The sequence below is a fragment of the Heptranchias perlo genome, chromosome 11 (assembly GCF_035084215.1).
Source record: "Heptranchias perlo isolate sHepPer1 chromosome 11, sHepPer1.hap1, whole genome shotgun sequence".
Classification (NCBI taxonomy): domain Eukaryota; kingdom Metazoa; phylum Chordata; class Chondrichthyes; order Hexanchiformes; family Hexanchidae; genus Heptranchias; species Heptranchias perlo.
In genome coordinates this window covers 39,425,596-39,437,751 of record NC_090335.1, presented here as the reverse complement: position 1 = coordinate 39,437,751, position 12,156 = coordinate 39,425,596, and the positions used below count along the sequence as shown (strand labels likewise).

The 12,156-nt window shown below is 39.5% G+C and overlaps 1 protein-coding gene across 1 annotated transcript in view; it reads left to right on the top strand.

The window, feature by feature from the left end:
• The window catches only part of si:ch211-213a13.1 (uncharacterized), a 53,911-nt gene that overhangs the window by 15,173 nt on the left and 26,582 nt on the right, over window positions 1-12,156 (top strand). Inside the window, exons 3-4 of the mRNA XM_067992316.1 lie at window positions 10,292-10,357; window positions 11,743-11,835. Of these exons, the coding sequence (XP_067848417.1) occupies window positions 10,292-10,357; window positions 11,743-11,835 (159 nt within the window). The remainder of the gene's footprint in view (window positions 1-10,291; window positions 10,358-11,742; window positions 11,836-12,156) is intronic.

Here is a 12,156-nt window from a genome sequence, read left to right as displayed (position 1 = left end):
TAGGATGCTGTCTGGTATGAGGAAATACTCGAAAAACTGGGGCTTTTTTCATTAGAACAATGCAGATTTTGGGGTGATATAATAGAAGTGTTTAATATTAAGAAGGGATGGGACAGGATAGATAGAAGCAAACTACTTCCAGTAGTTGAGGGGTCAAGAACAAGGGGCCATAACCAGAAGATTAAATGTAAAAGATTTAGAATAGAGTAGCTTTCCTCATTTTAATTTGATTTTTTTTTAAATCAAGTAAGTTGAGTTTTCAACGCAAATAAAGCCTCTTGGAGGGAAGCAAATTAGAAGTGAGGGTTGGAGAGGGGAGAGGAGAGAAATTGATTGCAAGTGAGGAGCTCTATGGCCTCTCACCACCCACCCTTGGGAGGAGCGAGTGGGAGTGGAGCAATCACTGGAGGGTTAGGGGCAAGGTGTTTGACAGTGAGTGTGGAGAGGATACCGGGTTGAGTTAAAACAAAAGGTAAAAGAGAGACCGTATTCTTTGACTTTCCATGTGCAATGCCACAGGAGATTGACTAGTATATATTATAAATATTGAGGGTAAAGAATAAGTGTAAAGCTTTAATTTAGCTTAAGGCTTTATACAATATCCACAAACTTTGCTTTTTTGGTCAAATTAATTACAGTCTAATTGCTGTCAATCATCCATAATTCTAAATATTGTGGCCCAAAATAGTTTAGAAGCAAATTTTAAGCAAATAAGTAAAAATTGGATTTGTGTCTCCTAATTAAAAATGATATATTTTGCTGTAGATATTCTTTATCCACTAATATACAATGCACACCATTTTAAAGACATTCAATATAATGCTTTCAGGTATGGTTCAGAATTCTTAATGCTTAAAGGTTTTTAGAACATGCAAGACTGTTATTGATTATGTTCTTAGTGTGAATAACTTTTCAGCATGCATCAAAATATCTGATCAGAAAAATCCCGTTTAAGTGTTATAATTCTCCAGTTGATGCAGTATGGACTTCTTTCCATCGTTCTCTGTGTGTCTTCCTGCATGAGGTGTGCTTCTCCGTGGTGAGGTGGGTGGACAGCCCACTTTTCTTTAGGCCCAGTTAGCAATGCCCACCAACTCTACAGTTATTCAAATTACAAAACTCTGCTAAAACATTGTGCATGTTCATAGAGTAGAGGGGCTGCAGCCAAGAGGGAGTTAGAAGCAGGTAGACATGGAGCTGCATGTGCAGTGGAATGTCCTAATCTTTGAGTTAATTAAAAACTCCATATTTGTGTTTGATTAAAAGAATCCATAACACCAACTGTAGATTAATATTTCCTAAATTGGCATGCAGATTGAGCCACTGAACTCCTGCAGTGCCTGAAACCACACCGGTGTAAAGGCAAGTTGCTTTGGAGTTAGATAAGTATATAATTAATTTTGAAAGGATGTGGAACTGCAGCAATAGGATTTTATAGGGGAAAAAACAGCTTGGAAAAGTGGAGCAGCCATGTGCAATTGATTAGTAGCAATCTATTTCATTTAAACATGCAATGCTGTAGTTTTTCATAATTTTCTTCCTATTTATTTTTATGTCCCCTGTTAACTAAATCTAATAAGACCCATTTTAGCCTGATGATATAGACAAGAGCCTATTATATACAAATTATTTTTAGCTAATACTAATCTGTGTTAAAGAAAATTATGGTGAGAAGCAGGTTTTAAAAATACTGGTACATTTCATGGACACTGTGTGCAAGTTTCTCCTGTAATAAGATTAAATGCTTCAGGTGAAAGATAGCATTGGAGGGATGTCAAACAGCTGGTGTAACAGATCAGCTGGTATTACCCTGAGGAAGGACTTTAAAGCTTCTGCATACATGTAATTCCCGTTCGGAAAGATGGAAACACATTTGTAAGATACAGAGTTAGTGAAGCCCTTAACTACATTGCAGTGTGAAGGGTAACTTATGCAGCTAATAATTTTAGAGAGTAAACAGTGTGTTCGTGTTCGAGGCACTCAAGGAAGGAAAGGGAGAGTGGCCAGTCTGCTACTTTTCCTGAACTCATCGGGATATTGAATTTTTCCAAGCACACCGGTTTGTAGTTTTAAGGGCAAGAAAGGTGGCACTCAGTGCCATTTTCCTTCACATGGGATGTGATATACTTCTCTGAGGTGTCTTCCCATGAGCATGGTGAGAAAAAATACAGTAACTGAAAGCAAGACAAAAAATGATTGATAAAGAAAAATGACCAGTGAGCTATTCAATGGTTAAAAGGAGGGCAGAGGAAACAATGGACCCTAAATTTTCATAGGGCATTTTGCACTGATATTACACTGCTGAGCCAGGACTTCCTGGGTTTTGGTAGCACTGGGAGATGGATTGTCTCCAGTGCTACTAAAGCGCAGAACTGCCCCCCATAGTTTTGCCCACCACCACCAGCCCCCTCACCCCGCCCCATCCCATTAAATAAAAATAGAATTTGACTTATTCAACAACAATAATATTCAGTCACTATAAATCAGTGGTGCTGATGTTATCCCCTACATAACAGTCCTATTGTCATAAAAGATCAAATCTTCCGATTCACCATGAGATCTCTGCAAATAGGTTATTTTATATATTCACCACTTACAAGCTTTAAGTACAGTCATTATTTTCTTTTCACCCCAGGTGGCAGTATAACTGTTCTTAGCTTAGTTTCTCCATATATCCATCCTGTTCAAAGTTACCGCTTGGGATTAAAATATATTCCTCCAGGTGGCAGTATGTCTGTTTTGATGGTTCAGAGATGTGGAAAGGTTGTGAAAATGTTTTAAACTCTGTTTATCTGTATTTACCTTTGAAAAAACTTGCTTATCCACTTGATTTGTATTTTCTGGGCTCTCAGTCATTTGTACTTTTTCTTTCTCTGTTAATTGGATTGGATGATACTGGTTGTAGCTCCCTGTTGCCATCGATTGGGGTTTATTGAGAAGATTAAAGCTGTAGCTTTGTAAGAGAGTCATGGATTCCATTATTCTAGTTTCTTTTTGCAAAAGATTTAATGGAGAGCCATTGAAAAAAAGTGCTCTAAATAGTAATTTTCTTACTTTGGTTACATTTCTGCATTTTCAGCGAACCTGCTGGACCCTTTTCCCCATTCAATGAGGTCCAATGTGGGCCTGCCAAGCCCCAATGCATCCTTCCTTCCTGCTCCCAGTACAGAGCCAGAGATGAGTGAGGTGAGCACTCTTAATGAAAAGAGCTCACTTTAAAAAAAAACAGCCAGCAGAGGCAGCAGATCTGCCAGTCAGAAGTAATATAAATAAACAAGTAGCCCTGCCAAGTTTGTCAGCTGAAATGTGTCTTTTGCTTCCAACAACTCCTGCCTTCAACAACCCTCTATTTTGGTCCCCATCAGATATCTACACCACTGCTAAATCTACCCTTAGCAACAACTGACTCCTGTCAATTAGAAAAATGTATCACACTTTTTTTTAAAAATGGATGCAAATAAAAAGATATTGGGGTCAATTTTAACTCCCTCCAGTTGGTGGAAGCAAGGCAGAGGGCAATTAAAATGAAGCGGGTGACTTATGCATTCCTTTCCCATCCTGAGCTGGCTGACTGCTGCCTCATGTTGCTTGCAATGTTCTCCTGTAAGAAAGAAGGGAGTGTGTTAGTGACAGCCTTGTGAGCTGTTTTGAAACTGTGCATGTGATGGTCTAATAGTGCAGATGTTCTGCAAAATGTGAGGTATGGGGAAGTGAGGGTTTCAATAGTGCTGAGAGTAGGAGATGCAGCATGGTATGACTAGGAGAAGAAGGATGTAGAGTGAAGTTTGGTGCAGTGATTGTAGGAGAGGGGAAGAGAAGCGGGGGAGGGGAATCTTGTGAGTTGTGAGGTTGCAGGTGTGAGGAGAGAGTAGTTAAGCTGAGGGATAGGATTCTTATCTTGACAACTCTGGTGAGGTCATTAAATATGTCCTGGCAGCTGATTTCCTGGCAATCTCCTCAGCCACCTCTTCTGCCTAGTAGCAGAGGCATTGCCCAGAGGACTTTCTGCCCCCTGGGGGGGAAGGATCCCCCTCCTCCTGTGCACCGCCTGTACCAGGGCCTCCAAAGCGATATTTGAACCTAGGAACTCGATCTACAGGTCCTGCAGCAATTTCTCTCTTCACAAGCATTTCCTCCTGTCTGGAGCCAGAGTGCACCTCCCCTTTAAGAGGTGCATCACCTTTAAGAAGTGGCATCAGAGAAGCCCGATTTCTCACCCACCCCCCAAAACAGATGCACACCCAATAAGCAGCATGGGTAGTGCTGGTGCGATGTCTGTTTATGGATGTGACTGGTGATGCTGAACCAGAGAGAATATCTAATGCAGACACATGATATTTGTAACAGTAGTTTGTCCAGTAGGGCATGCCGTTTGCTGGCATAATATTAAATTATAGCACCTGACCAAGCAACATGGTCACTTTGATTTGTGTTTTTTGTACTTAGCTAGCCGAGAGATGTCAGCGGTGGAAGTCGAACACCTTTCAATTTTAGACATCAAGTACCTCCATGTCAGGTATAACATGATCCAATACAGGTTAATGGTCCCTCTTTGCTGCCTCTGTAATTTGCCTTATCCTAACTCCAAAAGACTACTTCCTCCTGCGCCGGTGTGATTTTAAAAAATATTTCCTTAAATGGCCATTCTTAGCGAGATTGCTGATTTCATGCCTGTTTGTGTTGAATTGTAAGTAGTTTTATGGTGTGGGCACGTGCCTACTAACAATTATGTTGAGACTGTTCAAATTCATTCCCACCTATACCCTTACAGCCAGCAGACAGAGGAGTCTTTTGACTCATTAGTTTAGACTGGCTCAAAACTAAGTCTAAAGGTGAATGGACAGAACCTAAACCAGTTCTCATGTTTCCTTTTTCCCAATGTTAGGCTCTTATTCTAGCTTAATGATGATCTCCTGCTTCATATCCGGGATAAGCACAAGGTCACGTGTGCTACTATTGTTTTGAAATATGATTAAGTAATTCTGGACCCTTTATATTTGCCAGAAATTTTGACTCAAGTGTGAATTTGATATAAACTCGACTTTGTACTTGCACGGTTATTCTTGGTAACTTGGTACTGTTGCTAACCACAGTTTGAATGCACTAAACTTCAGTTTCATTCTGCATCAGCATTGCTAAATTTATCTATATATTTATTAAGTTATATGCATTCTTAGTTTGTTTTCACCTTGAAAATCCTCAAATTAAAACTGTGTGACATGGTGCAAGTGAAAACCACAAAACAGCTTCAAAACGCCACATAAGCCACCAGGAACCCTGTTCTTGCATCTAGAAGAACAAATTTAAATTTGGGGTGTTTTCTGCCAGTAGTTGCCAGGCAGTTGTGCTCCTCAGAGGCAGCATGTCAGTGATACAGAGCATAGGGCCACTGAAAAATCTCCCAAGCATCACCCACCCTTCACCCCACTATTGCCGATTGTGCCTTCAGTCATCTAGACCCCACCCTCTGAAATTCCCTCCCTAAACCCTTCTGCCTCTCTACCTCCCTCTCCTTCTTTAAAAAGGGAGATAGAAAAAGCCCAGGGAATTATAAACCAATTAGCTTAACGTTGGTGGTAGGAAAGATAATGGAATCCTTACTCTAAGATGTAATAGGAAAACATCTAGAAACCAAAAATATAATAAAAAATTGTCAGCACGGATTTCAAAAGGCACGGTCGTGCTTGACCAAACTTATTTAATTCTTTGAAGAAGTGATAGAAAGGGTAGACAAGGGTAATGTAGTAGATGTAATATATTTGGATTTTCAATAGGTCTTTGATAAGGTACCACATAGTAGATTCATGACTAAGGTCAGAGCATGTGGAGTCAGGGGAAAAGTAGCAGAATGGATAGCAAGCTGACTACAAAACAGAAAACAGAGAGTAGGGATTAAAGGTAGTTACTCAGATTGGCAAAAGGTGGGAAGTGGTGTTCCACAAGGAATGGTGCTAGGACCACTTTTGTTCACCATTCACACAAATGATTTGGACTCAGGAATCGAAAGTACAATTTCAAAATTTGAGGACGACACCAAATTGGGAGGGGTATAGTTAATACTGAGGAGGACTGCGACAAAATATAGGAAGATAGTAATAAACTTGCAGAATGAGCATGTAATTGGCAAATGAATTTCAATATAGGTAAGTGTGAGGTGGTACATTTTGGTAGAAAGACTAGGAAGACTTCTTGGAAAATAAGAGTCTAAATGGGGTTGCAGCAGAGGGATATGGGGGTACAGGTACAAAAATCACTAAAAATAGCGAAGCAGGTTAATAAGGCCATTGAAAAAAGCAAACAAAGCACTGGGGTTCATTTCTAGAGGGATAGAATTGAAAAGCAGAGGCGTTATATTAAACTTGTGTCGAACCTTGGTTAGACCACACCTGGAGTACTGTGAACAGTTCTGGTCACCATATTATAAAAAGGATATAGAGACACTGGACAAGGTGCAAAAAAGATTTACCAGGATGATACCAGAGCTGAGAGGTTATACCATCAGGAAAGATTGAACAGGCTGGGGCTTTTTTCTCTAGAAAAGAGACGACTAAGGGGTGATCTGATAGAGGTCTTTAAGATTATGAAAGGGTTTGCAAGGGTAGACGTAGAGAAGATGTTTCCATTTGCAGGGAGACCAGAAGTAGAAGCCATAAATATAAGACAATCACTAATAATTCCAATAGGGAATTCAGGAGAAGCTTCTTTACCCAGAGTGTGGTTAGATTGTGGAACTCGCTACCACAAGGAATAGCTAAGGCGACTAGCATAGATGCATTTAAGGGGAAGATAGATAAACATATGAGGGAGAAAGGAATTAAATGATATATTGATGGGGTTAGATGAAGAAGGGTGGGAGGATACTCGTGTGGAGCATAAGCTCCGGAATGGACCTGTTGGGCCAAATGGCTTGTTTCTGTGCAATACATTCTAAGTAATTCTATGTAATTTAAGCACCTTCTTAAAACAAACCTCTTTACCCAAGCTTTTGGTCATCTCTCCTGATGTGTCCTTCTTTAGCTTGGCGTCCATTTCTGTCCGATTACACCTTTGTGAAGTGCCTTGGGATATTTTTCTACTTTAAAGGCACTATATAAATGCGCTGAGTTGGTGTTGATATTGTTGTTATTGCATGCATCTAAATCACATTGTTACTTGGATCACTGCAATGTTTAATAGTACCACAGCAATAATATTTATTCCTGCTGTTTTCAGGTTTTCAATTAGGTTATAGGTTTGTGAACATTTGCCTTGGTCTTCCTAATCTTTTGCTATCATAGCAGCTTCTAACCAATCATAATACTTTTTCAATTGCTGCCTACTAAACACCTAGCTACTGTTGTGTTGTCAAGGGAACCACATAAAAACAAATAGCTATGTCGTGGGAATGTCAGACAACAAGCAGCTGTAGTGTTAATGCAAATGGTCTTTTTTGGTATTTGATTGTAATTAGAATGCACCAAAATGGTTTATTTTACTAACTAAAGAAGGATAAAATGTAAACAGGAAATTATTTATTGGTTAAAAAAATGTTCTGACACTGAGTGAAGTCAGGTGTGAAAAGCATTGGGAAGAATGCCATTGGATGTACTTGCCAGTTGACTCCTTCTTATATGTGTTGAATAGAAATGTTTACTTTTGCGAGAGACAAATGAGCAGTGTTCCTGCACTCCTGATAAAATATTGAATAATCTGTAATAAAGCAAAGTATAAAATGGTGTTTGCCAGAAAACATTTTTAGGGTGACCAATTTCTCAGAGCTATGCCCTACGTCCCATATTGGCCTCGGATGATTTTCAAGCATTGGGGCGGCTGCCCAAAACCAGTGTTAGGCCCCCCCTTGCCTATACTAACGAGGGGCTTAAACGCCAATTTTAGGTCCCTTCAGGGGAATTGGGCTGCCCTGAGCAGAGCAGGTGCTGGGCCTGTGCTACTATTTTAATCTTAATATAATAGTCATCCCTTACCTTCATATTCTTCTACAAGTTGTGCACCTTCTTCCAGACTAGTTGTCAGGTCCTCCGAGTCATGAAGACTCAGTTGACATTGTCTGCAACATATTGTCACAAACTTGCATGTCTGTCTCCTACTCCACTGAAAAAGTGCTTGTGTTACTCCATTACTGTGCTTAAAGCACTTGTAGGGCTTCCTTGGTAAACTGGCCTTTTCTGTATTGACATTCATACTAATACAGTTGAATACTTCATAGCTCTATTGATCTTTTAGACACTTATGATGGTTAGCTCCTTGAGCAGTGTTAAAGGATCATTATTATGGTACATTGTCATTGGCTGCTACATTTTTGTTGCTGTTAACAAAATCATTCCCACAAATCTCATATTAAAAATCTCCACCTTTCCACAATTTTGCCAGCATTTTATTAATATTGGAGGAAGAAATGCTTTTTTCCCATTTTTAGCAAAAGAAGGAATGTCAGGTTCCTAAGAACCGATTTTAACCCTGCCTGGCGGTTTCTGCTGGGCAGTTAAAATGGCCCATGCGACTTACCCACACCAATCCTGCTGCCTTCACATGGGTTGCACTCTTAACCTGCTCTTCTGAGTGGTGATAGGGATACCTGCCTGAAGGCCTTCATGCCCCACAAGAAAACCTTGGGCCTCCCCCTGCCCTGATCTATTCCCCCCCTCCCTCACCTGCTGACTGCAAGGCTCTCCTGACCCACCTACTAGCCACTTACCTGAGTGCCGGCGTCCGCTCCTTCGGGTCCCTGGCTGCGTCCTCTTGCCACCCGACATCCCACTCCAGCCTGCTGGCCAGGTACTGTTCCCTGTCAGGTTTTGGTGGGAGATTGATGTGGTGTATGCAGATGAAGCCCATCTCTCAGACCTCGCACTGCGGAGGCCCGGACAGTTTGCCATCCACCTCGGTCCCCGCCCGCACAAGCCCCGCTCCGAATTAAAATCGGTCCTCTAATATTTTGAATTTTGATTGAGATGATCAGCAAAATTATCCTGTGAGACTCAAAATGTGGAATAAAAAATTATTTGTGCCAAATATGGAAACAATCAAACATTCATGGGTTAAAATGAATGCTACCTTGTGAGAAAAAAAATCCAGTAATTTCTTTTCAGTCATAGAGACCCTTCTCTTTTCCATTTTAACTGAACTGTTAAATTCGGAAAGACTGTCTCCAATATTAACACTCATGTTTATATGGATTGAATCTCAACCCTTCTGAAGTGTACTGTTCCTAATTAACAGTACCATTGTGCTGTAAAATCCTATCCACTTGGAACAAAACACTCAGAATTCATTTCACAAGAGACCTTCATGATAGCCTTCAGTAAATGTTTAAGTTTTAAAACTTAACCCGAGACTAGACTCCTCCTCAGGCCTCCACTGGATTTTAATATATATGAGACCTAATTAAAAGAAATACAAGCATCATGGAATCTAAGAACAAAGATATCTACTTCACTAATATTAAACTCATGCAGTTCGATCAGTTGACAAGGATGCAACCACCTTCAGTAATTTCAACCCCAAGTTGTCTTGTGACAATGTGAAAATTGTGTTTTTGCCAAAAGAAGTTCTTTTCTCTTTAAAAATGATGGGATTGTTACAGGTTTCTCCAATAAATCCTATGGGGGAGAAACAATTTTGGATTTTCTTGTGTTCCATACCATATCTTAGAATATCTCATAATTTCAAGCTCCTACAGCAATTTAGAATTGTCAGTAAGCATAGCCAGCATTTTCCATTGCAAAAGAGCAAAAGTGGTAAAAGATTTCCTTAATTTCTTCCCCTCTTCTCCTGAAGGCAATGACCCATGCTAGGGTACAGTACTACCACTGTCCCAAAGAAACATGCCTGCAGTGATGGGGAACTACCAGTAGGGTATAACTATGATTGTGGTTAGGCCTGTCTTGGCACATGCTCCCTGCACCATGGAACTGACTGTGCCTCAAATAGTGAATTAATGAATGTTAGTCAGGGAAGGAGAATAGTGAACATTTTTTGTTTATTAGATCACAACACCACAATGTAATAGGCGAGGGAAGCCACAATGCCATCTGATGGCAGGAAAACAGTATTAAAGAAACAAAACGCCACAGTCTGTGGTTAAACAAACGTAAACAGGATGTAAAAGTCTACACTTTGCCCTTAAATTAGAGTGAATATTTTCTTTTGTTCATTCCTTGTCTGTGGAAGTGGACTGAACCATTTCTTCATTCCATTTCCCCTTCTTGGTTAGCTTTCTCTTTATAATGACTAAAGAGATTTCAGTCTGAACCTAACAATTACATTTTTGTTTGTTCTTGATATATTTTAGAACCCAAAAAGATAAACCAGTCGAATGCAGAAGTCCATAGCTCAAGAACAATAACGTACCTCTCAGGTAACACTACAAACTGTACATATGTTTGAGGTTTAGTTTCCTTTCAGTGTTATTCACAAAGCTTCAGACTGAAGCTTCAATGTTCTGTTTATTGTCATTGTACACTACAGAATCTTTTTTTTAAGTTCTGGGGCCAGCCGGACAAAAGTGGTCCTAAAAAAATAACTCCAGCTGGTCTGGGAGCTCTAGCAGTGCCAGATTGGATTCTAATTCTGAGTCTGAGTCTGAGCCTAGATTTTCACTAGGTTTACTGCCCATTCTCAGACAGTTTCTGAATGGATGGGAGTGGGATATGTGGCGAGGAACCTTCCACTAGCTCCCAACTTCCAGTGCCAGAGCGTTGTTGAATATGCCCATCTGCATTTGAACGGGTGTATGCAGATTATGGGTTAATGGTGGGAATACGTTATCCTACATATTTCCTGTCATTAACACCTTAGCAATTCTGGGCATCAGGAATGTCTTTGCGTTCCTGGCATCCAGTATTGCCAAGGAAGCTGGGGCTGGGGTATTGTTCAAGGGCCGCATTACCTAATCTAATTGATCATTTTGGAGGTCTAAAATTACATTATTAAAGATTATTTATTTTTTAAAAATTATTACTGAATACAACAAATTTATGAATGAAACTATCAGTTGCAAGATAAGCTCTACCCTATTCCTCACTATTGTATATCCTCTGCATATTTATATAATTCAGTGTATTTTAATATATTTGAAATACATCAATTTATAGAACAAATGTACATATTATGACTCCATTCAGTTCTGCAAAAGAGGAACCAGCTCTAGACTGTAGAGCTGGAAAAAGCAGGACAAAATTATTGCCTAACTGTCAAGTCAGATCTACAGTGGTTTCAGCCCCCAGACTTCCCAGCCAATTCTTCCCACTAGTCAGCTTACCCACAAGCCTGACTACACCAAGCTTTATATAGTCTGTGGTATTGAGCATTCAAAACTTACTCACACGCATTGACAGAAGGATCACATAAACAATTATACTCAAGGGAGCTTTACTTTCTCGTCTTGTCATAAACAGTTACAACTTTAATGGTTTCCTGTATTGTGCGCCATCACCCTTCATCTTTGGTCTTTCAATAATAATATTCAGGAGCCCTATAATAGATCAGTTTATATTAGAGCAGCTATTGATATTACCCCCAGCTACAGTAAACACCACCAATACGCAGTTTATTACAGTGTGAACACTTTTTGAATATGCTCTTAATTATAAGTTGAGAATCTATTACAAACTAATTATTAAAAGTATCTTTTTGAACATAATTTGCTGAATAAGGTGCCTTTTCTTTATATGAGTTTTGTTTGTTAATTAATAAATGAGCAGTATTATTTATAACTATAATATCTGTTGTTTATAATAATAGTATCAATCATTGGAGCCATATTGGGAGTGATAATAATACTTGCTTTGATTACTTGGATTGTAAGGAAAGCAGCTGGAACAGCATCATCATCAGGTGAGCAAATGAAATTCTATAAAAGAGAAATGCACTGATTTGCTTTGTCAAATAATCCTGAATTTTAACAAGTGTTAGATCTTATTCCTTAGTCACTAATGTGTCATAGTCATTCCTTGTTCCTGTGAATTTTGCCTTAAAACTATAGACAGAGGCCGTCAGAGAATATACATTTCACTTAGAAATCTCCTTGAAGTGATGAATTGAGGAAGAAATATAAAGAAAAAACTTCTTGCATGTGTACTTTTCTGTGGAAGAGTGAGGTTAATTTTTGTGATAAATGAGGTTAGGGATTTTAATGTTTCATAATGGAATGTTTCC